Below are 23,149 nucleotides of genomic sequence, written 5' to 3'. Positions count from 1 at the left end.
GTAAAAAACTGCCCCATCTGCAACCGACGCAGGCACACCCCACAATTTCCCCAGAAATTATACCAGGGGCGATTCTACGATCAGACACTTAGACCCCAATGAGAATGTGACATGAATACAGCGCTTTGCAAAAGTTTTAAACCCCCTTGCTAACATAAATCCCTAATTTTACTGGATAACAATTTATACTTTTATGTATTATTGTGCAAAATATTGAATTAATGAAAAAACTAAGGATGTCCCTTTCTTCATGAACTACCAGCATCAGGTTTAAAATTGCCACTAAATTGTACCCTCTCTAGTTACATTAATAAATGCATTGCAGGTCAATATAAGGTGTGCCCCTGAATTTACTGCTTGCGCTCCTAAAATGTTCAGTCAGGGGCTACTGTGCTCCGAGTAAAAAAGGTTAGTCTGGAGCCCTGCATAGTAGCCCATACTTCCATATTGTATAGAATGATCGACCAAAATAGAATGGTAGAATGTGTATTGTGATGCACTGTCTCTGAATAGTTTAATCAGCCTTTGTTTTGTGTGGGACCAGTAGGCCTCACAGGGTTTAGCGTTTGGGTTGTGGAAACTACCGGCCTATGACTGATAAATCAGGTGGACAGAGTCACTAACCATGTCAACGGACAGCTGTGTGGGAAGTGCTTTTCCCAAAATGATTGTCGTACAGTAGGTCAGGTCAACACACTGACTAACCCACTCGCCAGATGCCCGATGGGTTGCTTGGCCCAGTGCTCAGCTCAAAGGGCTAGCCATCCGATGCCAGTGGAGCATAAAGTGGCTGTTTGATGTCCAAATTCTCCAGTGAGGGAGTCATTTCGCCCTTTTCCACTGGCGCCCACAGAGTATTGCGCAGCACAGATATTCCCAGTGCAACACAATCCTCTTTTGTGTCCTAAGTGTAATAAAACAGCCCTGCCATGTGCTGAACAAATGCCAGAATTCATAAACAGCATTTTGAAGGTTTTGATTGTCCTTAAATGTCTATCCAGGATTTAAATTCAATCCGTGGTGAACATGACATTGTGTGTGACTAGGACCAAGACCTTTTGAAGCACTGCAGCCCAAGCAGGCAAGACATTATCACAGCTCAACACTCGTCTCCGTAGCCATGGAAAAATATGCCTTCGAGAAAGAGGGATGAAGAAAGCGAGAGGAAACGTGAGAGTGAAAGAAAGGAGGAGGAGCGTGTCTTATATTAAAGCCTCAGTTATCTCTGCTCCTCAACACCACAGAAGACCCAGAGGTTGACAAAAGATGCCAGGGCCAAGATTCTCGCTGCACGGTTGTCATGGTGTCACCCTTGGCGCCTGGGAGGAATGGGGCATGTTTTGTGTGCCAACCTGCTCCTCTCTCTGACAGAGGCCTGAGATCCTGTCTCACCTCCCAACGAGGGCCCTCAGTACCCCAACATGGCTCCTTCCTAAAGAAAGACCTCTTGCTGGCTAGCAGAACGGAGGTTGTCACCCCGTCACCAACTAACTCCAAACACTGTCACTCAGTTATACCACAAGGAAGGCAAATGCTGATTTGAAGAACTCTCAGCCTATGGCCAGAATTATGATGGCCCATGCTACACCCCCTACAATGGAAGCCAATTCCAGGTTGATGGTAAACAATATAAAACAGTACATGGGTAGTCCGAAAGTTAAATTGTTGAATTTAATAGTGAATTTAATATTTGTTATCATTATTAAAAAGTTTAAATGAGTTTTGTCTTTGTTGTCTTTGTTCTTGCTTTGACTTTTAATTTAGCAACTCCAAAGCACGTTTGTGTGGTAAATCACAGTTAACAAGTCAAATTTGCAGTATTTTGCAGTGTTATTTAAATTGTAAATGTACAGTAAATTACTGGCTACTACTTGCATTACTTTTACAGTAAAAAACATAGAAATACAGACAGTCACTGTAATTTATATACAGCAAGACGATGTAATTCCACAGCTACATACTGCTATATCACAGTAATCCAATGGCATGACAACTGTGAAGTTACAATATACCGCTGTAGTTGCATTGAATTTTACTGTGAAATGTTTCCAGTTCATTATTGTGAAACATGTGCAATAGATTACTGTGAAATATTTATAAAAAATTACTGTAAAATTACTGTGAAAGTAATGCAACTAGTAGCCAGTAATTTACTGTAAAGTTACAGTGAAATATTTTAGGGTGCATATTTGATTGTTCGAATGCGGGTCTCACAATGTCTGAACGCATTCAAATGAATAAATGAGTGTCGAACTTCACAGGGATCTTCTCATAAAAAAACATAAGCCATGCCTGTTGAGTGTCTGGTTCCTTGGGAAGATTATGAAAAGTGTCAGCATTCCCAGTACAGCCTGGAACACTGCATTTACGATGGCCCATTTTCAATATACTTCTACGTTCTCCTTTGTTGTTCGCGTGGAAGTACACAGAGCAGCGCGCAGCTAAACTAGTGTCTGAGATCCTGGGCCAGAACACCACAGGGCTGGTCTGTATGTAAATGTTGGGGCGTGACAAAGGTGATGTGGAATTTGTGACGTCACAAATTCCACTTTTTAGAAACCGATGGTTTTACAGCTGCAGTTTCAAGTTGTGAGATTTAGATAGGAAAGAGGTGCCAATGGACTTTGTCGTTAATCAAATATGACAAGGTAAAATCGGTTTCCCAATCAATGACCCCTTTAAAGAATGGATATTGTCTTCCATGTCTCTATGTCTACAGCAAACAAAATTTAAATTTTTGGTCCAAAAAAGGTCCTATCAGTTTTGCTCCGTTTTTCTTTCAATTCCATATGTAACCTAACGTAACAAACTAATCCAAAGTCAGATTTCAGTTATCTCTATTAGTTTTCTCACAAATCCAGTTTTTAGGCGTGATTTTAGGTAATTTTTAAAAACGTTCCACCGCTTTAAGCCTTGAGTTTTGTGGCACCGAGAAGCTGTCAAGCTCCCTTTAAGAACGCCATTGTTCTACGTCACAGAGCTCTGCTTCTAGCCAGGGCGGGAAATATGACTTACATTTGTAATTTAGCAGATGCTCTTATCAGATTCTCTGCTCTTATCCAGACTTAGATTCTTTGTACATTGCGAGCTAATGCGGTGTCCAGTACTTCGCTATAAATAATAATGTTAAATCGAGACCACAAATATGCAAATAGTTGTCACGTTTAGCATTACTGCTGTAATGTACATTTTTGGCCACTTGGGGGTGTATTTAACGTTGAACAGGGTGTTTGTGTGTGCTTGTTGTGACATTGCCCATTATTTTCAAATACCTTGATTTGAACACGTCAGTTTGTTTATGATGGACAAAAAGTATACACTAATTGTATTATAAATAATATACTTTATTTACAGGGATATCAAACTTATGGTCCAAAATGTAGTCATTACCTGTGAAAAAAACCTACAAGTTGATAGCTCTCAGAGGACAATTGGGCACCTATGCATCCATGGAGAAGGTTCAGGGGAGCAACTTGTATCTATTACTTCTATACTAGCTATGACAGTTTGGCTTAACAGGGAGTCACCGCATTACAGGGCCCCCTGTCTCATATCACCAAACTGTACAACTTCTAATCCTACCTGTATCTACTTTTATAGACATAGTCTGTTTTAATATTGCAAAGCTAAGTATGTCAGTGTCCCACAGGCCCACTTGATCAGACAACCCAATGCTAAAACCAAATAAATACTACTTACCAAATGCAGCTATCAGATATTATGACAGACCATTTGGCTTAACAGGGAGTCACCCCATACTGGGGCCCCCTGTCTCATATCACCAAATGTTCCATCATGAATATCCTCAAGCTACCACAAAGCCTGAATATTACATACCAATAGCTAAATGACACACTGCAAACGTAAGTCTGTCAGTGCCGCACAGGCCCACTTGATCAGACAACCCAATGCTAAAACCAAACAAATGACTACTTACCCAATACAGCCTGAATATTACATACCCATCGCAAGACTACAAACCTATTTATAAATCCTAACCTCATTCTCGTAATAATCTGTGAGTAATGGGTATTCTACCACTGAGCTGGCTACTCTGTCATCTTCCTCCTATTCTATCTATTAAGAACCCATCTTTCCCATTAAAACTAACTACTCTGCCTGGCCACCAACATACACTTTCGTCCTCACTGCTAATAAACATATGCGCTATTCTTTTCCCTACAAGATCCTCTGCACTAACCAGTATTAATACTAGTTTATTTTCCTGGTATTCGGTCCATAAGGGCAACCAGTACTTTTTTCTATAGCCATCATATTTTATTTTGAACAACATTTCATCTTTTATTCTTTTACAATCTATAACTGTCCCATTAAACCACCTATCTAACCCACGCTCTACATACAAATGTTTTACTCTCTTACCAACTAACTGCTGTGGCATTTCAATACTTGGAAGTCTGACTATACTCATCCCTCCCCTCCTCTGCCCCATATCTTGTGCCTTAAGGGGCTGTTTAGCAGCATCCCTCAAAAACTCTACCTTCCTATCAGCAACAAGATCAGCCGGTGCAGCTCCACACCCTTCATCTAAACTAGTGTCTACAGGCTCGATGACATTAACTACAACACTTCAGATTACTGATGAGCTGATGTACTGGGAGCCTCTTGCCATATTTTGATATATTTAAAATCCCACTATAATTTTTCTGCCCCAACACAAAATGACGGAACTTTAACTGAGCAACTACTGCTAGTATTAAACCTCTAACTACCTGCCTATCCTGTTGGTTTCTAAGTACATGCAATCTATCTTCTCTAATTCTATGCATTCTTTCACAGAACATTGCCCTCTGCCCTTTCACAGATGTCCGAGCTGAGGCGAGAACTTCAGCTCTTCTATCTGAATCTAACCCTGACAACCATTCCCAGGACCTATTCTGCTTAAACATGACCATACCCTCTAATGCTATTTTACTTGCCCTGAACTTTGATCTAATCAAATAATCAAATGTCCCCAAATCCCTCTCGCATGAAACATTTGTTTTGGGCACTGATCTGAGGACATGATACTGATCTTCAGACACATCATCATACCGTCCATGTTCCAAGTGGTCCGCTACCAACCTACAGCAAACCTTCACTAAACTAGCAAATACAAGTTCTAGAACTTGTTGAGTCATAGCATCAAACTCTTCTGACGTTGACTCCAACAACTTATCTAAGATGGGTCCTCTGTGGATGTCTACATCCTCAAACAGAGTGACCTCACCCTCCATAAACTGCCTGCTGTCTGCCTGCCACTCTCTAAGCTTTATAACAAGCGTTCTATACCTATCATTCATTGCTAATACATGTTCTTTCTTTGAAAGAACTCTCCAGAACGGTTCTGTAACCTGTTTGGAGATGATCCCTAATGCCTTACGACCTGCTAGAAACTGACTAATATTAAGGTCAGCATGGACAGCCTGAACTAACCTGTTCTCATTTTGAGATAACCTTGTTAATTCCAACAAGTCAGGGTAAAGATAGTAAACTCCTGCTGCATTATGGAACATTACATTAATACGGTTACCTCTGAATGGAACCAATGGAACATGATCAGAACCGTGCTTATTAAACAAGAAGGTTCTGAACTGGACGGGTTTGCCACTCTTCTCACAGCCGCGCTCCTGCACGGTCTTACAAACAGAACGGATGAGCCTCACGGTACCGCTCTTCCCCCCCTGATTTAAGGGTTAAATCTAACTTTACGCAACCTACCTTATCTCCCTTAAAAACTAGTGTCTCCCACATATCTAAAGTAACACCTGTTTGATGTGCCAGTCCATAAATGACATGCATCCCACAAAACAATTCATTGACTACAGCAAGTTTAGACTTTTCTGAGTCAGGTAACTGAGTATAACCATCGACTATTTCTGGCAATATTTGCATATGGTACTGAGAGAGTATTTCATAAAATTTCTTCTTAGTACTTGCTTTATCGCCTACCAAATTAGTAATTTTAGAAAAGATCCTGTCTGAGAGCCCACCCTTATCGTCCTCTACATGCATCGTGTTGACTACATCATGCACCATTTCAACATCAAAAATGTCATTTTGACTTGTCTCACAGGCATCATGAGACACGCAGGGTGGAGTTTCTACAACTTCACGCCCATATGGAGGCGGTAGCTCAAACACCTCACCTAGACATGGGTCTTCACTAACTATTACTAAATTATTAAATTGTTTTATCAGCTTACTTACCAAAGTATGTATTTTCTTCCATATGTTATCATCGAAGTCACATTCGTGGAGTTTAAGTTATTTTTAACTATATAAAAAATGTGTGACTACGCGTAATAATCTCGATCATGATCCCATCTGTTAATGTTTCTAATGGTAATTTGCCACAAACCTTAAGACTATTTGGATCTAAAATGATACCTAAACTTTTGCAAGTGTGTTGCTCCCCCTCACCTGCAAATACAATTTCAGTAGTTTTTGTATTTTCATCTGCCATAGAATTTATTTTCTTGCTAAATTGATTGCTGGAAAGAAAGAAAGAATATTCGCGCTTGTTTTTAAATAGATTTGCATTTCCTGACAGACAAAAAAGTTAATGATTGGTTCCGATTGGTGCTACGTGACAACAACATTTGCATATCACTACCATGAGTCATTTCGGTAGAAAAATGTATTTAAAAAGTCACCAAGAGAGGGGGTTTTATATGACCAATGTTTGTTTTTTGTTCTGCACACTGAAAAGATGCATGTAAAGTCTAAAATATACATTTAGTTTTAAACCAGTAACCATGATCAATACTTGCATCCACATACGAGTATATAAATATGGGCTAGCAACTCTTTACTGTATACCTCAATCGGTGTGAGCATTTGAAGCAGCCTTGTCTGAGTCCAGCGCGGGAGTTTCTGAGGCACAGCAGGGTCTGACGTCATAGGTTGCAGAAAGACTCATTCAGGGAGCCAAAACACAAAATGTATGTCTTTCTATTTTCTTTAAAATTTGACTGTTGACGTCTTTATACGTAAGCTTGCTTTTCAGGAAGTGTCAGGGTGGTGCCGACATGCGGGAAAAAGTTACAAGGGAAAAACCAACCTTTTTCTCAATAGAACGTTCAGATTTCAATGCATTCCTATGGGATTTTCATCAACATGTCTTCAACTTGATTTTTCTCAAAATGTATATGTTTTAAAATTGACTAAATATACCTTATTTTGAAGAAAACAACCTACTCTTTCATTTAAGATATGTCTCCCGGTGGTGCCGACCTTCTATGAAAGGTAGCCAAAGCACCAAAAACTATAAACATTATTTTCATACACTTTCTCAATATGTATAGCAACCAACATTTGATAGCATTAAGGGGTAAGTGTCTACATGTTAACTGGCATGTTTGTTTTTAATATCTCGATAGTAGTCGCTAGTTAAAGAGCTAAGAAAAGGACGTAGACCTTAAAATTCCGGTGCCAGATTTCTCAGTGGCGTTCTTAGCTACATTTAGGCTAACTTAGCATTCGATTCAATGCGTCTTCTACCGGCGTTCCACAGTATTTGACAGTTGGTTAGCCTTGGCCAAAAATGACGCGTTCTATTGTCCTCCCTACTGACCATGATTCGTCATTAGGCTCATTAACGATCACTGCAAAAGATCTGCAGTTCCTGTGCTGAGACAGGAGAAGCTAGCAGAACAACCATCTCTCCAGCTCTCCATCGCAGCCATAGCCCACCTGAGAGGTCACGACAGTTAGCCAGACTCGTTAGATCAGAGAGGTATATTAACATCGCATCGTTTGAGTATCGTAAGAGTCGAGACTTCAGGACCCCGGGTTCTGGACTGGATGGAGTGCTACAGAGATGGCGTTCTGCTAGGTTCTCCTGTCTGCACCGGAACTGCAGCTCTTTTGCAGTGATTGTCTCCTATGTATGCACAGGGACACTGAAGCTATGTGAGAGTGTCTCTCTTAAGTACAGGTTTACTGTGCAACACTAGCTAGTTCACTCCAAAGTCAATACTTAGCTATAAAATAGCATTCGCGCGGACCCCCAGCAGAGTTAGCTAATAGCTCATCCTAAATTTGGAGCTGGCAAAAACCTACAAATTTGTATGTATAATTTGAACAGTACTTGCTACGAATCTTTAGCTGAGGCAACATACTCTGTTCCTATTTCACTGACGCCAGCAACCCTACTGTAGCTGAAGCATCGACCGTGTGAGACTTAGCTAGCCATCAAACTAGACGAAAATGTTTGCAATCATGACGGATTTAACGCTACTGGATTTGATTATTTAAATCAGTGAAGTACGGTATTAACTGCACAAGTAAAACATAAGTACGCACAGAGATTGCTAGCAACTAAATTGGATGCCTGCAGATAGTTTACCGTTACAGAGCAAAAGTCACGATCCTGGCAGGCAGCGCCGAGGTGAAATGGTGGAAAAGAGAAACGGTCTGGAAAGCGCGAAAAATGACGTCATTTCCACCTCAAAACTAGTTCAAGTTTTACAGTAATGTAGTGGGTTATCTCAAAGGATGATTTGAAAATTGTATTTTACTGTGAAATAACCCAACAAAATGCTGTGAAATCCCAGTATCGTTTCATTCACAGTAACTTACTGGGTATACATTGATTTCACAGTAAATTCTACATTACAACATGATACTAGGATTATTGCAGTTAAAGCCTGTAAAGTTATAACACTAAATAGCGCGGGAGTTTCTGAGGCACAGCAGGGTCTGACGTCATAGGTTGCAGAAAGACTCATTCAGGGAGCCAAAACACAAAATGTATGTCTTTCGATTTTCTTTAAAATTTGTCTGTTGACGTCTTTATACGTAAGCTTGCTTTTCAGGAAGTGTCAGGGTGGTGCCGACATGCGGGAAAAACCAACCTTTTTCTCAATAGAACGTTCAGATTTCAATGCATTCCTATGGGATTTTCATCAACATGTCTTCAACTTGATTTTTCTCTAAATGTATATGTTTTAAAATTGACTAAATATACCTTATTTTGAAGAAAACAACCTACTCTTTCATTTAAGATATGTCTCCCGGTGGTGCCGACCTTCTATGAAAGGTAGCCAAAGCACCAAAAACTATAAACATTATTTTCATACACTTTCTCAATATGTATAGCAACCAACATTTGATAGCATTAAGGGGTAAGTGTCTACATGTTAACTGGCATGTTTGTTTTTAATATCTCGATAGTAGTCGCTAGTTAAAGAGCTAAGAAAAGGACGTAGACCTTAAAATTCCGGTGCCAGATTTCTCAGTGGCGTTCTTAGCTACATTTAGGCTAACTTAGCATTCGATTCAATGCGTCTTCTACCGGCGTTCCACAGTATTTGACAGTTGGTTAGCCTTGGCCAAAAATGACGCGTTCTATTGTCCTCCCTACTGACCATGATTCGTCATTAGGCTCATTAACGATCACTGCAAAAGATCTGCAGTTCCTGTGCTGAGACAGGAGAAGCTAGCAGAACAACCATCTCTCCAGCTCTCCATCGCAGCCATAGTCCACCTGAGAGGTCACGACAGTTAGCCAGACTCGTTAGATCAGAGAGGTATATTAACATCGCATCGTTTGAGTATCGTAAGAGTCGAGACTTCAGGACCCCGGGTTCTGGACTGGATGGAGTGCTACAGAGATGGCGTTCTGCTAGGTTCTCCTGTCTGCACCGGAACTGCAGCTCTTTTGCAGTGATTGTCTCCTATGTATGCACAGGGACACTGAAGCTATGTGAGAGTGTCTCTCTTAAGTACAGGTTTACTGTGCAACACTAGCTAGTTCACTCCAAAGTCAATACTTAGCTATAAAATAGCATTCGCGCGGACCCCCAGCAGAGTTAGCTAATAGCTCATCCTAAATTTGGAGCTGGCAAAAACCTACAAATTTGTATGTATAATTTGAACAGTACTTGCTACGAATCTTTAGCTGAGGCAACATACTCTGTTCCTATTTCACTGACGCCAGCAACCCTACTGTAGCTGAAGCATCGACCGTGTGAGACTTAGCTAGCCATCAAACTAGACGAAAATGTTTGCAATCATGACGGATTTAACGCTACTGGATTTGATTATTTAAATCAGTGAAGTACGGTATTAACTGCACAAGTAAAACATAAGTACGCACAGAGATTGCTAGCAACTAAATTGGATGCCTGCAGATAGTTTACCGTTACAGAGCAAAAGTCACGATCCTGGCAGGCAGCGCCGAGGTGAAATGGTGGAAAAGAGAAACGGTCGGGAAAGCGCGAAAAATGACGTCATTTCCACCTCAAAACTAGTTCAAGTTTTACAGTAATGTAGTGGTTATCTCAAAGGATGATTTGAAAATAGTATTTTACTGTGAAATAACCCAACAAAATGCTGTGAAATCCCAGTATTGTTTCATTCACAGTAACTTACTGTGTCTACATTGATTTCACAGTAAATTCTACATTACAACATGATATTGGGATTATTGCAGTTAAAGCCTGTAAAGTTATAATACTAACTACTTACTAACCGAGAGTGAGGTCATGCCGGGAAATATCAAACCTAGGCTTTGCCGTATCACGTATACGTTCCAGCCTCAGTTTGATATTTTCCGGCATGACCGAACGGTCGAGGTTAGTAAGTAGTTTATTATATGGCATTTTTAGCTTCTTTTCATTTTGTAAACGAAAATAAATGGTACCTCTAGGCTAATTGTAGCTAGCTCTCAAGTCTTCTCAAGCTGTTTCATGTGTTGCCTAGCAACTAATTACTTTTGCTAGAAAGCGGACAACATGGTTCTGCTAAATTGGTTTTATTTTCAACACAAAATAACGACACAAGTGATTAAAAGAGTATAGTCTTCATCCTCACTTTCGATGACAAATCTTTTCAGCATCATCTGGATAGGAAAGCTCGTTGCTCATTTTGAAGATGACGTCAGAGGGCAATACGGACCTAATCAGAATGTTTGTAAACCAAGGTTGCCAAGACACTTCCGGGTGGATAACTGTCATCCTGTCAACAGCAGTTGGTAGCATAGCATTGTAGTTTATAGTAGTTTATTTAAAAGATTAGATCGAAAAGATTAACGTCATGCCGAAGTCTTGTTGTGTTTGGGGTTGTAATGTCAAATGTACACAGGCATGTAAAGGATAAGGCTTTTTCCGTTTTGCTACTGTTAAATCGCAATCGACCCAACGAACCTGTGGATAACGTTAGCACAGATCCAGCTATAATAGCCTATAGTCTACGTTTACCGGGCGGTCTCGCTGCATCTAACGGTACCAATGGACAGGCTGGCAACCAACCACTCATGACCGGATTTAAGGAAGACATTTCCTCACAGATCATTTATAAAACGTTTTTGTTGGGTTGCTGTTGGGTAGCATAACGTTGGGTAGCATATCGCGCAAGCTTGCTAGCGTGAGAGTTACTAGTCCAGTTGATGTAAATAAACAAACCACACACAGTGGCGTGATCTGGCTGGAGTTTTTCATTTACTGGCCATTCAATTTCAGGCCTAGGGCCTAGACCTCAGGTCAAACTAAAAACATCATAACACACTCAAGGCTCTAATAGGTATCAAGCCCTATGGCTCAATATCATTTGTTTCCAAGATGTGGGGAGGAAAAATATCAGACAAGGAGATCAGTGCACAGTCTGACTTACATCAATTCAGGAGATCAGGTTATGGCAGACATGGTTTTTTTGATTGTTGAATAATTGGCTAAATGTGGTGCCACACTGGTCATGCCTTCATTCCTCATGGGGAGAAAGCAGCTAAAATTTAGCTGGGCCAAACACTATTATAAAATGGCCATGAAAGCAAAATACAAATATTTCATTATTTACAGTAATTTGTACAGTATACACACACACTAAACACAGTATTTGCCGTAAGTACAGTACAAACAGTATTTACAGTAAACACAGTATTTACAGTAATTTGTATTGTATTATTTATAGATATATGTATATTTAGGAGGTTTACTTATTTAAGCTTAGTATAGATGTAATTTATGTTCTGTGTCCTTATGTTAGGCCTATGTAAATGCCAGGTGCTTGCGTTGTCTTATGTGCATCGGACAATAAAAGACTTGAACTATATGAAAATAATATATATATGCTATATACAGACATATACCTACTATATGAAACACTCAGTATTTAACTGATAAGAAATCTTATTGTTTGCTTTATCCAACATTTACCTTTCTACTGTTAACTCTGCTTGCTCATCGACCCACAAATCCTCAAAACTGCTCATAATTACAATGATAAAGTTTCCATAGTCAATAAGATAGATAGGTACTTAATTAACCCCCGAAGGAAAATTATTGTGTCCAGACAGATAGCTAGAAAGCTCACGCAGTCCAAAAAATCTTTAATCGTCAAGTTGGATATTGTAGCTACAGCAGTACTGTAGCTAGCGATCTCAGTCACTGTATACAAATTTGATACACCGTTACAATATACCGTTATTCGCTAACAATATCAACAGCAACGACATCAGGAACGTCTCGTTCTTCAGTTCACAAGCATAATCATGAAATGTGTTATAATCATAATTATCATAAAACGTGTTTGTGGTTAAATGACATGGAAAATCCTGTTGGCTTCAATGGCGTGTTAAGGTTAACGATCGCTAGCCAAGATCGACGTTATCCACCCGGAAGTAAGATATTTGTTGTTGTGACGTCAGGCTGAAATGTCCTATTGACCGCTGAGGAGGGCAATATGCGTCTGGCATGACTACCCATTAGCCAATCCGAAAGCTTGTACGTTGTTGCCATATAATAAAATGATTTATTGTGAAATATTGCAGTTAAATATTGTCAAATCCTGGTAACATTTTACAGTGTGTGCGACGCTACTCCTCTACTTAACGGGGTAAATAGCATTCACCAAAAAAAGTGTTTCTACTGTTGTTTTGTTATAAAAAGGTTCCATAAGCCGCATCGAAATATAAACCGCACCACCACAAGAAACATGTAAAATCGGTTTATAAACTGCGGTTTTATTTCAGAAAAATACGGTACTTGTCTCTAGGTTAGTATAGGTTATAAGGTTAGTATAGGATATTAAGCGTGTATGTAGGTTTAGTATACTCTATTATTTATTATTTTGTATATTTTGGAGGTTTATTATATTATATGTTAACTTGTCATAGGTGTAAACTTGTTCTGAGTACTAGGGTTGTCCCCACTCAGTCGATTGTTTGTCTTATTACCAGACTTGGTAGCCAACAGTTTGTTTACTACACAATTTGCACCGAACATTGCTCTGCTCTTTGTCGGATTTCAAAAAGCCAAATAACTGAAGAAGACGAACCCTTTTTATCAATAATTTCTTCATTGGAAGTTGCTCCTTCGCCATGGCTATCGCTGCCACTGTTTTCGGCAATAAGACACATTTCCCGCAGTTAACATTAGCTACTCCACTCAAGGTGCTTAGTATATTTTAATGAACATAGGGCACCATTTCTCCCTAACTTCCTGCAGCATCACAGAAATTAATGGACTGCTGTTCCTAATTATTTCTCTATCAACATTATTGAAAATGAATTTATGTTACCATATCTTTATTGAGGGAAGTCATTACTTCGATAAATCAATAACAAAAATATCGCCCAGCCCTGTGTTGAATGCAGACTCTGCCAACAACGGTTTATATTCCATAGTTCGACGTCAAATGATGTCCTATTTGAAAACCAAAAATTCACTAATGCATGCAAACACTCAGGCATTTGTTATTATATTGGCATTCAGTGACAACATGACTGGTGTCATCCAATCACCCTTACGTATGTATTTCTTTCAGATTATCTCTTAAAACAGTGAGGTAAAACATCACACAATATGGTTTGATGAAAAACATTGTTACATTTATAGCAAAAAACTTTAAAATTAAAATTTAGAGTAGTCGATTTTCAGAAGTGTTCAGTTGACCAAAGAAAATCTTAGTTGGGGACAGCCCTACTGAGTACTTATATGTCATGTTAGGCCAGGTTGCTTTGCGTTGTCTTGTCTTAAGAATTTCAGTGCCCAGTCTGACCCTGTGCTGGTCTGCGCATCTGACAATAAAATACTTGAATTTGAACTAATTTAGCCGACTTTGACAACCTTCATGTTTCTCTGTGTTTGTCTTTGAACACAGGGGGCGCACTTTGACATGTTAATGCAGTGCTGCCCTGATGAAGCAGGGAGGAGGGAACTAAGGAGGGCTGTTGGTTCAGCTCAACCTGCTTCCTCACCGTGGCCAGCTCCTCCTGTGTTAAGCTGTTAGAGCTGAGCCTGCAGAAAAAGAGAAGTCTTTTCAGTCCTGCCCCAGCTCTCCCCTCCATTCCCATACAGACCCAGGCTATTACTGTCCCCCTTGTGTGGTACTCGCACACAATTATCCACACAGATTTACACACACACACACTTTAGTCCTTTTGCTCCTTCCCATCACTATTCTTTCTTACGCACATAAACACACACACACACTTGATTGCGCTGGCACACTTCTTTAGGGATTAGGCCAGTCCACTGATTACATTGACTAACGTACTGCGGTGTAAAAGCTTGCCTGACCCCCCCCCCTTCTATTGGAACCCCCCCTTAACAGTGTTGCCGACCCGAGCACAAACTCACTGCACCTAAAAGGCCTCTCACTGCAGTAACCCACTAGAAGATTTCCTAGCTCGGACCCCCACACGAAACAGGCAGCTTTAAAGAAAAGCCCTCAGTTGCATACTTCAGTTCATCCATTTGTTTGTGTGATCATCCTCTTCTGCTAAGCTCACCTGGGAAACAACAGCTTTCCCGTCTGTTTGCCTTATGTACACTGGAAATGTACTTTTCTTAAACTGGGTAGGCAAATAAACATGTTAATACCTGGACAGATTTCAGTCAACAAATATAGTAGAAGGAAGCCACACCCATTTGTATGTTCTCAAGCACCGTCAGACACCCCAATCTCATGGGTCACAGCCGGCAAAGATGATTCTGTGTGTGTCTAGGGATGTTGGTGGCGAGCAATGGACCTCAATTGCTTTTTCCGGCCTGAGGGCATAGATGCCAATCTCTTTTTTTGTCGTTCACAGCTGGGACCTCCTCTATTTGAGCCTGTGAAGACAACTTGAACCTTGTTACAACCTTTCCAGGCTCGCAGGGTCAAAGGTCACAGGGGAAAGGCCGTTGGCGTAATTGGATAATGTGGCATGGAGACCTCTGACCTGGCCACTCCTAGTTGTGGCTTCTTATCACACTAAGACACTGTCTGGCTCTTCCATGGTGGGAATCATGGAGGAACCATTCCCTGGATTGGACTCAATCTGGACAATTGATTTATTTAATGGACCGATTAAGATACCAGATTACACAAAGAATGATGTAGCGAGGAAGGTTATATGTGTCTGTAAACACCTTTTATTGAATCGGTAAACATATGGTAGACATGGCTTTGTACACATGATGGTGTGCCCTCACAGTCAGCCTGATATGACTGCTGAATGACGGGCAGAGCTTCTGACTAAGAGATCACAGATTCGAATATCCCCCTGTATGCTGCTCTGAATGATGGTCTCAAAAAAACAGTGCTGCCATTGTGACAGGCTGTTTATCATCAGATGGCCGGTGACTTAAGTAACCTCTTCCCCAAAGAAGCAATGTTCACAGACATACCTCATGGCCTTGGGCTTTGGTGTTTAATCATGGCACTGTTCTGGTTTTGGCTTGGAAGGAGAGCCTTGTCAGAGAGTTTTCCTTCTCCCATTGACCATACAGCTAATAACAGTCAATACCCTGTCATACGAACATTGTCTTCCTGTGTTCTCCATTTTGTCTTTGCAGCCTTCACCCAAGGCAGTCAGTAAGGAAGCATGGTATAGGGAGAGACGCCCATGGTGAGAAGGACGTTTCTGTCATGTTAATAAGAGCTGACATACACTGAGCCGTGAAATGAATTTTTCCCTGATCTCAATGATAGCACCCTTTCCCCATTTCAATTGCAGCTCCCCCTCCCTCTAAGAAGGCTTAAAGTGGAACAATAGATTGAAACTTAACAACAACTGAATCATTTTAAAGGAGCAACTAAGCTTCCCTTAAATTGTGCTCATCTTAATTTCAGTTGTTCGTCATGTACAGTAGTTAGAAGTTATTATCTGGAACGTATAGCAGGCACGAAGTACGGGGGTGGGGGGGGGCAAGGGGATACATAATTCAGTTTAATTTCCTGGGGTTGTTAAGGAGTGAAACATGGTCCCATAGGTGTAACTTGAAGCCTAATTAGTGGGAATCTGGTTCAGCCAGGCCATATTGGTGAAACAACCATTACTGCCTGGAGGAGAGAGCCAACATCACAAGAACAAGAAACCCCTGAGGTAGCTGTGTGAAAGTCAAGGCCAGCATACAAGAGCATTTAGCAGAGCGGCCCTGCCTAACACTACCATCACTTAGGATATGATTGGGATATAAAATCCCCCAACTTTTGGATCTCCCAAAAGGCACTGGGGTTAAACCGGTGTCAAACCATCTCAAAAGAGAGTTGCACCCTTGCGACGACTTTTCGACCTCTGGGAGGCTCTACTCTCTGGCCATGGGACCCAGGCGCTAAGAGAGAGCAACATTACAGCTCTTAATCCCCATGAAGGGAAGTGAACTCTGACCCCTGTCATGCTGAGTGTTTGATGGACAGCTTGACTCAGGGCTTTTTGTTTGCAGAGCTCACTTGCACAGTTTGCCCCTAAGAAGATCATTGTTTCTAACTTTAACCTCCCCCCTAGCCTGAAGAAACGCTTGTGAGAGTGTGGCAGCCCTCCAAGTATGGATCTCAGATGAAAAGTGGCCTTTAAGACCCCCGGCCCAGCGATGGCATCAGCGCGGTCGTACTCTGCCAGTGGGTCTCCGAATGGTGGAGCCGTGACCCGGCTCCTCATGGAAGCACGTTTGTTCTAGACAGCAGTTGACACAGATGATGGATGCAAATGAGTTCCTGAATAATTGATTTTGCCAAGAAAGACTACAGTGCACAAAACTCCACTAGCCTTCCAAAAGCACCATGAAGTCCCTTCAGTGTCTTCAAACAGACAAGGCTTCACAACTCTGGGAGTGTCATTAGCTCTGCAGCCCTGGCAGGTGCACTGACGTTGAGACAAGTTCCAGCCTTGTCTCCATCTGAGACAAGTGTTATGGACATGCTATTAATTCCTCAAAACTGGCTCCTGATTATCCAGAGGAAAGAATACACAACTGGATCTTAAACTGTTGCCATAATGGCCACAGAGTGTGGATAATGGAGCTACAGTGGAGGGAGGGTGGAGGAAAGCGCCGATCTGTGTTGTTTCCAGCTGGGGGCCACTGGCTGCAGCTTTATTTCCTTTCTCACATTTCTGCATTTGGGGTCGCACTTTCCTCCTCCTTTAAACCATTTGTCAGTCTCAGACAAGGGCACTCAGTCATGAGTCTGAAAAACAGACGCTTGTCTTGAGCGATATCTCAGCTTCTAAAAGATTCATACGTTATCATCAGGGGCCTCTTGTTTCTAATCCTGTGAATGCCCTCTATACAACTGACTCAAAAGGGATTTTGGAAAGTCTGTGCTCGACAAGGACAAAGGAAAAAAAAAGTAATAAAGTTCCCCCCTCTGTCACTTAGATCTGTTGGCTCAGGCCACCTTCATTTTTTCTGGGATAGTCCGGCTGTGTCGCATTTTCTGCAGTGTCAATGCTGTTCAGACTTTCCTTTTGGAGGACTCGGGCAAAGATCCCCCGGCTCGTTCAGTGGCCAGTGTCAATGCGTCTCCCTCCAAAGGGCTAATGCTACGCGCCGTGGCCTCAATCATGCTCCCATATCCAATTCCCTCTTATTCTTATATATTTTTTGGAGCTTGAGGCGCTGACACAATTTCTCAGTCCAGCTCCCTGGATGATTAACAGTCGTGCGTCCTATAGGCGCTCTCTGTGCGTTCCCCATGATTGTGTGCGGCTTGACATCGTACAGGGAGCTCTCTCATTATGCCACTCTGCTACTGGATTGGGATGAGAGGATAGGAACGAGCCCCCCTGAAGACCCAATTGCCCCTCCTACTCCCTAGCACACACAACTACAGACGCTCTTGCATGTATAGACACACACACACGTACACACACGCACCTACACGCTTTCCCCAGACACCCGAGGCCCCTCAGTTTCCACCCCCCAGCCTGGCCTTCTAATGAGCACTGGCCCCTGTGTGTTTGATCCTGCAGCAAGCCAGCCAGCCCCCCCGGCACATGGCCCCTCCCCAGCCTTATGTCTATTCAACACCTCACCCTCCAGCCTCTCCACTCTCTCCCCCATCTTCCTGCGTTGACTATGGATCCACACCAAATTGCTCTTGGGTGGTTGCTCGATATCAAAGCCAGTCAAGACAGGAGCGTGAGGAAAACAACAATGTAGCTGTGTTCTTTGCATTAGCGAGAGACGCTGTGCGACAACTTTACATTGATCTGCTCACATGGTTCTTGCCATGTTCTTCTTTTCTTAATTACTCGATGTGTTGCCACTCTGCCTTTTTCTATTTACTAAGTCCATCAACCAAATTAATTCTGAAAAGAAACGTTTTGCTCCAAGGATTATTTGAAATATTTCTTTGAAACTGTCAAGCCAAATAACCGGCTCTTTGTCTCTCTTGCTCTCTTTTTCTCTCTCCTCCCCTCTCTCTCCCCCCCCCCTCTCTCTCTCTCTCTCTACTTCTCCCCCTTTCCTCTCCCCCCCCCCTTCTCTCTCTCTGTCTGTCTACAGGACGGTGGTCTGCTCATCAACAACCCCACAGCGTTGGCCATTCATGAATGTAAGTGCCTGTGGCCCAACACGCCGGTGCAGTGTGTGGTGTCCCTGGGCACAGGCCGCTACGAGACCGCGAGCAAGAACAGCGCCACCAGCACCAGCCTCAAAACCAAGATCTCCAACGTCATCAGCAGTGCCACAGACACGGAGGGTGAGAGAGTGCCGCCAGGAACGTCCTCTCACATGCGCCACCTCCTTCTACATGCCACTGAGACGCTTTCCTCCCCCGATGTTCTTTGATATTAATGTTGAAGGGCAACATTCTTATCACTGTGTATTTATCGGGCTAGAGATTATGCTGCATGTTTCCTCGGTGGTACAAGCATGAATCACTGTGTGATCCTGCAGGACTGTAGCCTCTGCCGGTTCCTTATCTGCACAAGCACACAGGTCACGGTTGGGGACCTGTGCATGTCCTAAATTTATCCCCATCCCTCCCTGTAGCCATGACCCAGATGTGTGGTGCTGTTCCCAGTCAGGTTCTCCAGAGTTTGGGATTAAACTCCCCCGCTATCCAATCGGGATCCGCTATTTATACACGGCAGATTAACACTCTCACAGCCCAGATTCCTCCTTTCTTAATGCCTTCCGCCCCTGCATCCATTTGCATTATCACCCCCTCAGTTTGCGTGTGTGTGTGTGTCTGTGTGTGCGTGTGTGCGTGTTTCAGTGGAGCTCTGTCTGTACTGGTGTGAAGAGAGATAAGGGAGATTATGTGTGTTTGTTTGAACTAGACGGTTGATTTACAATGAACGTTGAAGTCATTCAGGGCTGTGTGGAAGACTCGTTTCGCACTCATCTCATTTCCCTCAAACAAATTGTTCCGAACCGATTGTTAGACCTAGTGTTGTGAAAGTTGATTTGATGATTAGCTAGCCTGTAGAAGGTGAAAGTGTAGACTTTCAGACTCCAGATACGTTGCTTAGCAAAGAGCTTTGTTCAGCCGGGTGGGTGCTTATAATGGAGTCCATGTTTTAGCTCCTGAACTAAGACTCAACTCCCTGGGTTTTCTGTGGGAACACTGACGCCAACATCTGCTGTTGCCTAACAGCTTCCTCCAGGCGTATCAGTCTTATTATCATCAGCCTGAGTGTGTTTTCACCTCTCCAGACACGCTCCTATAACACGTCCATGACTGGATAACTGGAACAACAGCCAGACTCCTGCACTCTGTATGACCCTGCTTATGGCAATCACACATCCTCACCCCCAAATTTTAGCCTTCTGAAAACATGCAATCCTGTCAATGTGCTGACAGAAATGTTTTGACTAAGCGTCCCCTCGTGACTTTCTCCCTTATTTATTCAGACTACTTACCCATGTCTGCACCATGTGTAAAGACCCTATGTATGTGTTGGTCTCTGTGTGTGTTCCGATTTATAACCTCTGGAAGGTGGGCTTCAGTTCAGTGGTATAGCATTTGCCTACAGACCAAAAGGTCACAGGTTCAAATCCCCCCTGACTACTAAGAGAATACATTCAATGACATTTGACACTTTCCTCTCCTGTCACAGAGGTTCACACCATGCTGGACGCCCTTCTCCCTCCCAACACCTACTACCGCTTCAACCCCTACATGAACGAGGAAATCGCCCTGGACGAGAGACGCCACGAGAAGTTCAACCTGCTGCAGGCTGAGGGCATGCGCTACCTGGAAAGGAACGAGGAGAAGCTGCAGAAGGCAGCCCGTATCCTCACCCAGGAGAAGAGCCCCGCCCAGAGGCTGGCAGAGTGGCTGAAGCTCAAGGCAGACATGTACGATGGGATGTCCTCTTTCTCCTCCTCCAAGCTCTGAACACAACTCAAGCTCTCATGCTGCACAGTACCTCACATTTGTGGTAATACATTTCGAAAGTATATGGAAATAAAATACACCGCTGGAGTGCGGAGAATGGGTTTTAGTTAGATGTTGAAGAGTGGACAGGTAAATCTTACCTCACATCCCTGACCTCTGATTCATTCAGCTTAACAACTTTGACACAAAGGTTACTATTGTTAAAAGGCATGTTAGGACTTTTTAATGGCTGTGTTAAAATGCTTTTCTGTCTGCACTAAGGGGAGAATTCTCCATTCGAAGGATGCATATTCCAGGTAAAGTTAACTATACCCAACAGAAGCTTATTATACTCTAAACCAGAGTAGATAATGTAACAAAACCTATAGTAGCTGAAGTACAGTGAATTTTGACATCTGGAATGTGGGGTTTGCCAAATAATGATTTTTAACCTTTTTATTTTCCTTTAACAATAAGTGATAATATCTAGTGTGAATATGTTTCTCTCAATCATACGTCTGATTCAATATACTGTAGAAATCATCTCACCTTCACTCGAGTCCAAGCTGGCACCAACCAAAATACTGTAACAGTGGAAGGTCACTAGCTTGTCAAGTATATAGACGTACGTATGTGCATGTGTGTTTCAGAAACTTGCAACATGGCTCAAATTCGGACAGACTGGTCATTTGACATTTCTAGGACTTGCACTATTCACACCGATGTAGCTAGTGATCTTTTACTTCGGTGGTTGTATTAATGATGCTCTTATAGGTACGTCAGGGTGTCCTTTTTGTGAATATAATGTATAGATTATTATGTATAAATGGTATTAAGAAAAAGTGTAGCCACTGATGTGGGCATCTCATGCACGTAGCTGCTCATGCACAACATTGAGAAAGCTGATTCACTGTTTTATGACTGCTTTAGATTCAATATTTAACTATGTGTAGATTCCAAGAGTAGATACGTAGTGCAAAGACACTGAAGACACTCTTGAATGACAACAACAAATTATTGCGATGCTGTAGTAGTGAAATATAGTTCAAACAGATATTCTATTTATGTTTTTCGATGTTAATTGCTTCTTTGCACGAGTGATTTAATTGATAAACTGCAAGTCATTAGCACATTGCAATCAATCTCCAAGGTGTTGTGGATGCCAAATTCTTGTATTGAATACCTCTTGTCCTACTTTACCTGGCAGTGATGTTTCTGAAATCCTGCTACACTATGTGTTGTATGAATTATGCAGATTCGACAGAAGGGCTTGTATGTACAACACTGCTTACTGCTAATGCTCCTTAGTGGCTGTTACTGTAGTGGTTTAGCCAATGATGTCTTAGCTTTAAGAAACACAGAGGCCAGTTTCAACTGTCAATTTAGGTCGATTCCTATGCAGCTTCTGTGATAATGATGTCTTTATCACTCCGGAGGGAAACAAGGTAAATAGGCACTGACATTGACCAGATATGTTTAATCCTGCATTCTCCTATTGATCCCCAAATAAGAAGCGTGTGTGGATGTAATTAAGATCCATCTCTCAACCACCCTGACTCTATAGACGTTTTCTTATGGGGATGGTTATCTTTGGAGCACCAGTGTATTTTAATAGTAATTGCTTCATTTTAAGAACACCAACAGGAAATCCTTTTTGTCATGTTTTAAAGTACAGTTGGTAAAGCTTGTTCCAAAGCACCCTTGAACCTGACTGACTGCAGAAACTCACCTTGGCTGTTCAAATAAAATAAAAATACAATGTACTCAGTTTTGTAATGAAAGGGGGTTATGTGTTGTGGAAGGATATGCCATTGTGCAAATTCACAGTGGGCCTCATATACTAACGCTTTTGCGCCCACTTCAGGCGTATTTGTTTCGCACCTTGCGCGTAAAAGCATGGCGAGGTATGTACAAACATGCCGCACTGAGGTCAAAGCGCAGACTGCCTGTCGCGGGAACTGAAAATGGCATATTGCGCTTTTCTGTGTCATGCACATACATTCACGGGAGATGGGAGGGGGTGCGTAAAGTGCGCCTAATTATGAATTGCGCGGTATGTGCAAAAACCGCCCGTGAAAGTGCGCCTCTATTTTGCGGTGAACATTTTGCGCTTCTTAAAAGCAGGTGTACACGTGTATGCCCGCTGGTTCCCTCGCATGTGCCTACTGGGTTAATGACAACAGTAATCCGAGGAAGACGGAGACGATCTGAAAGGATTTTTGCTTTTTTTTCAGTTGAGTGAACACGAAATCATTAGGCGTTACGGATTAAGCAGCCATGCAATATTACAGATACTGGAATTTCTAATTTCGGTTCAGATTGCATTTTTTGTGTCGGTGTGGAATTCCGGCCTTGTATAGGCCTAATATTTAAATTCGTTGAACAAACACATACATTTCGTTATCACTAAATCTTTATTTTCGCTGTTTGGACTGTGGTGGCTGATCCATGATAGAAAGAGAGAAGGAGGCCCATTCAATTGCGCATTTAAATGCTTGCAATGTACGGTATAGTGGGCGGAGAAAGGCGCTGATTACCCAATGAACTGCAGGTTTCGTAAATAGCCTACAACGTAAACTTAAGTATCACAGCGTGCGCAATCTGCGGGTTGGCCATG

The 23,149-nt window shown here is 42.1% G+C and overlaps 1 protein-coding gene across 4 annotated transcripts in view; it reads left to right on the top strand.

Moving 5' to 3' along the window:
* The window catches only part of LOC146258443 (calcium-independent phospholipase A2-gamma-like), a 33,730-nt gene extending 11,431 nt beyond the window's left edge, over positions 1 to 22,299 (top strand). For 2 of the 4 annotated variants that reach the window (XM_084671207.1, XM_084671206.1), the window contains exons 9-10: positions 18,714 to 18,909; positions 20,273 to 22,299. In XM_084671207.1, the coding sequence (XP_084527333.1) occupies positions 18,714 to 18,909; positions 20,273 to 20,553 (477 nt within the window). In that variant the 3' untranslated portion in view covers positions 20,554 to 22,299. Of the gene's footprint in view, positions 1 to 1,001; positions 1,720 to 18,713; positions 18,910 to 20,272 lie in introns of those variants that run through there. The other 2 variants (XM_084671208.1, XM_084671210.1) reach the window with 2 other exon arrangements.
* Positions 22,300 to 23,149: the final 850 nt, after the last annotated feature.

The sequence above is a fragment of the Hypomesus nipponensis genome, chromosome 14 (assembly GCF_054491055.1).
Source record: "Hypomesus nipponensis isolate SF chromosome 14, ASM5449105v1, whole genome shotgun sequence".
NCBI classification, from domain to species: domain Eukaryota; kingdom Metazoa; phylum Chordata; class Actinopteri; order Osmeriformes; family Osmeridae; genus Hypomesus; species Hypomesus nipponensis.
This window is presented reverse-complemented; position numbering and strand designations above follow the sequence as displayed.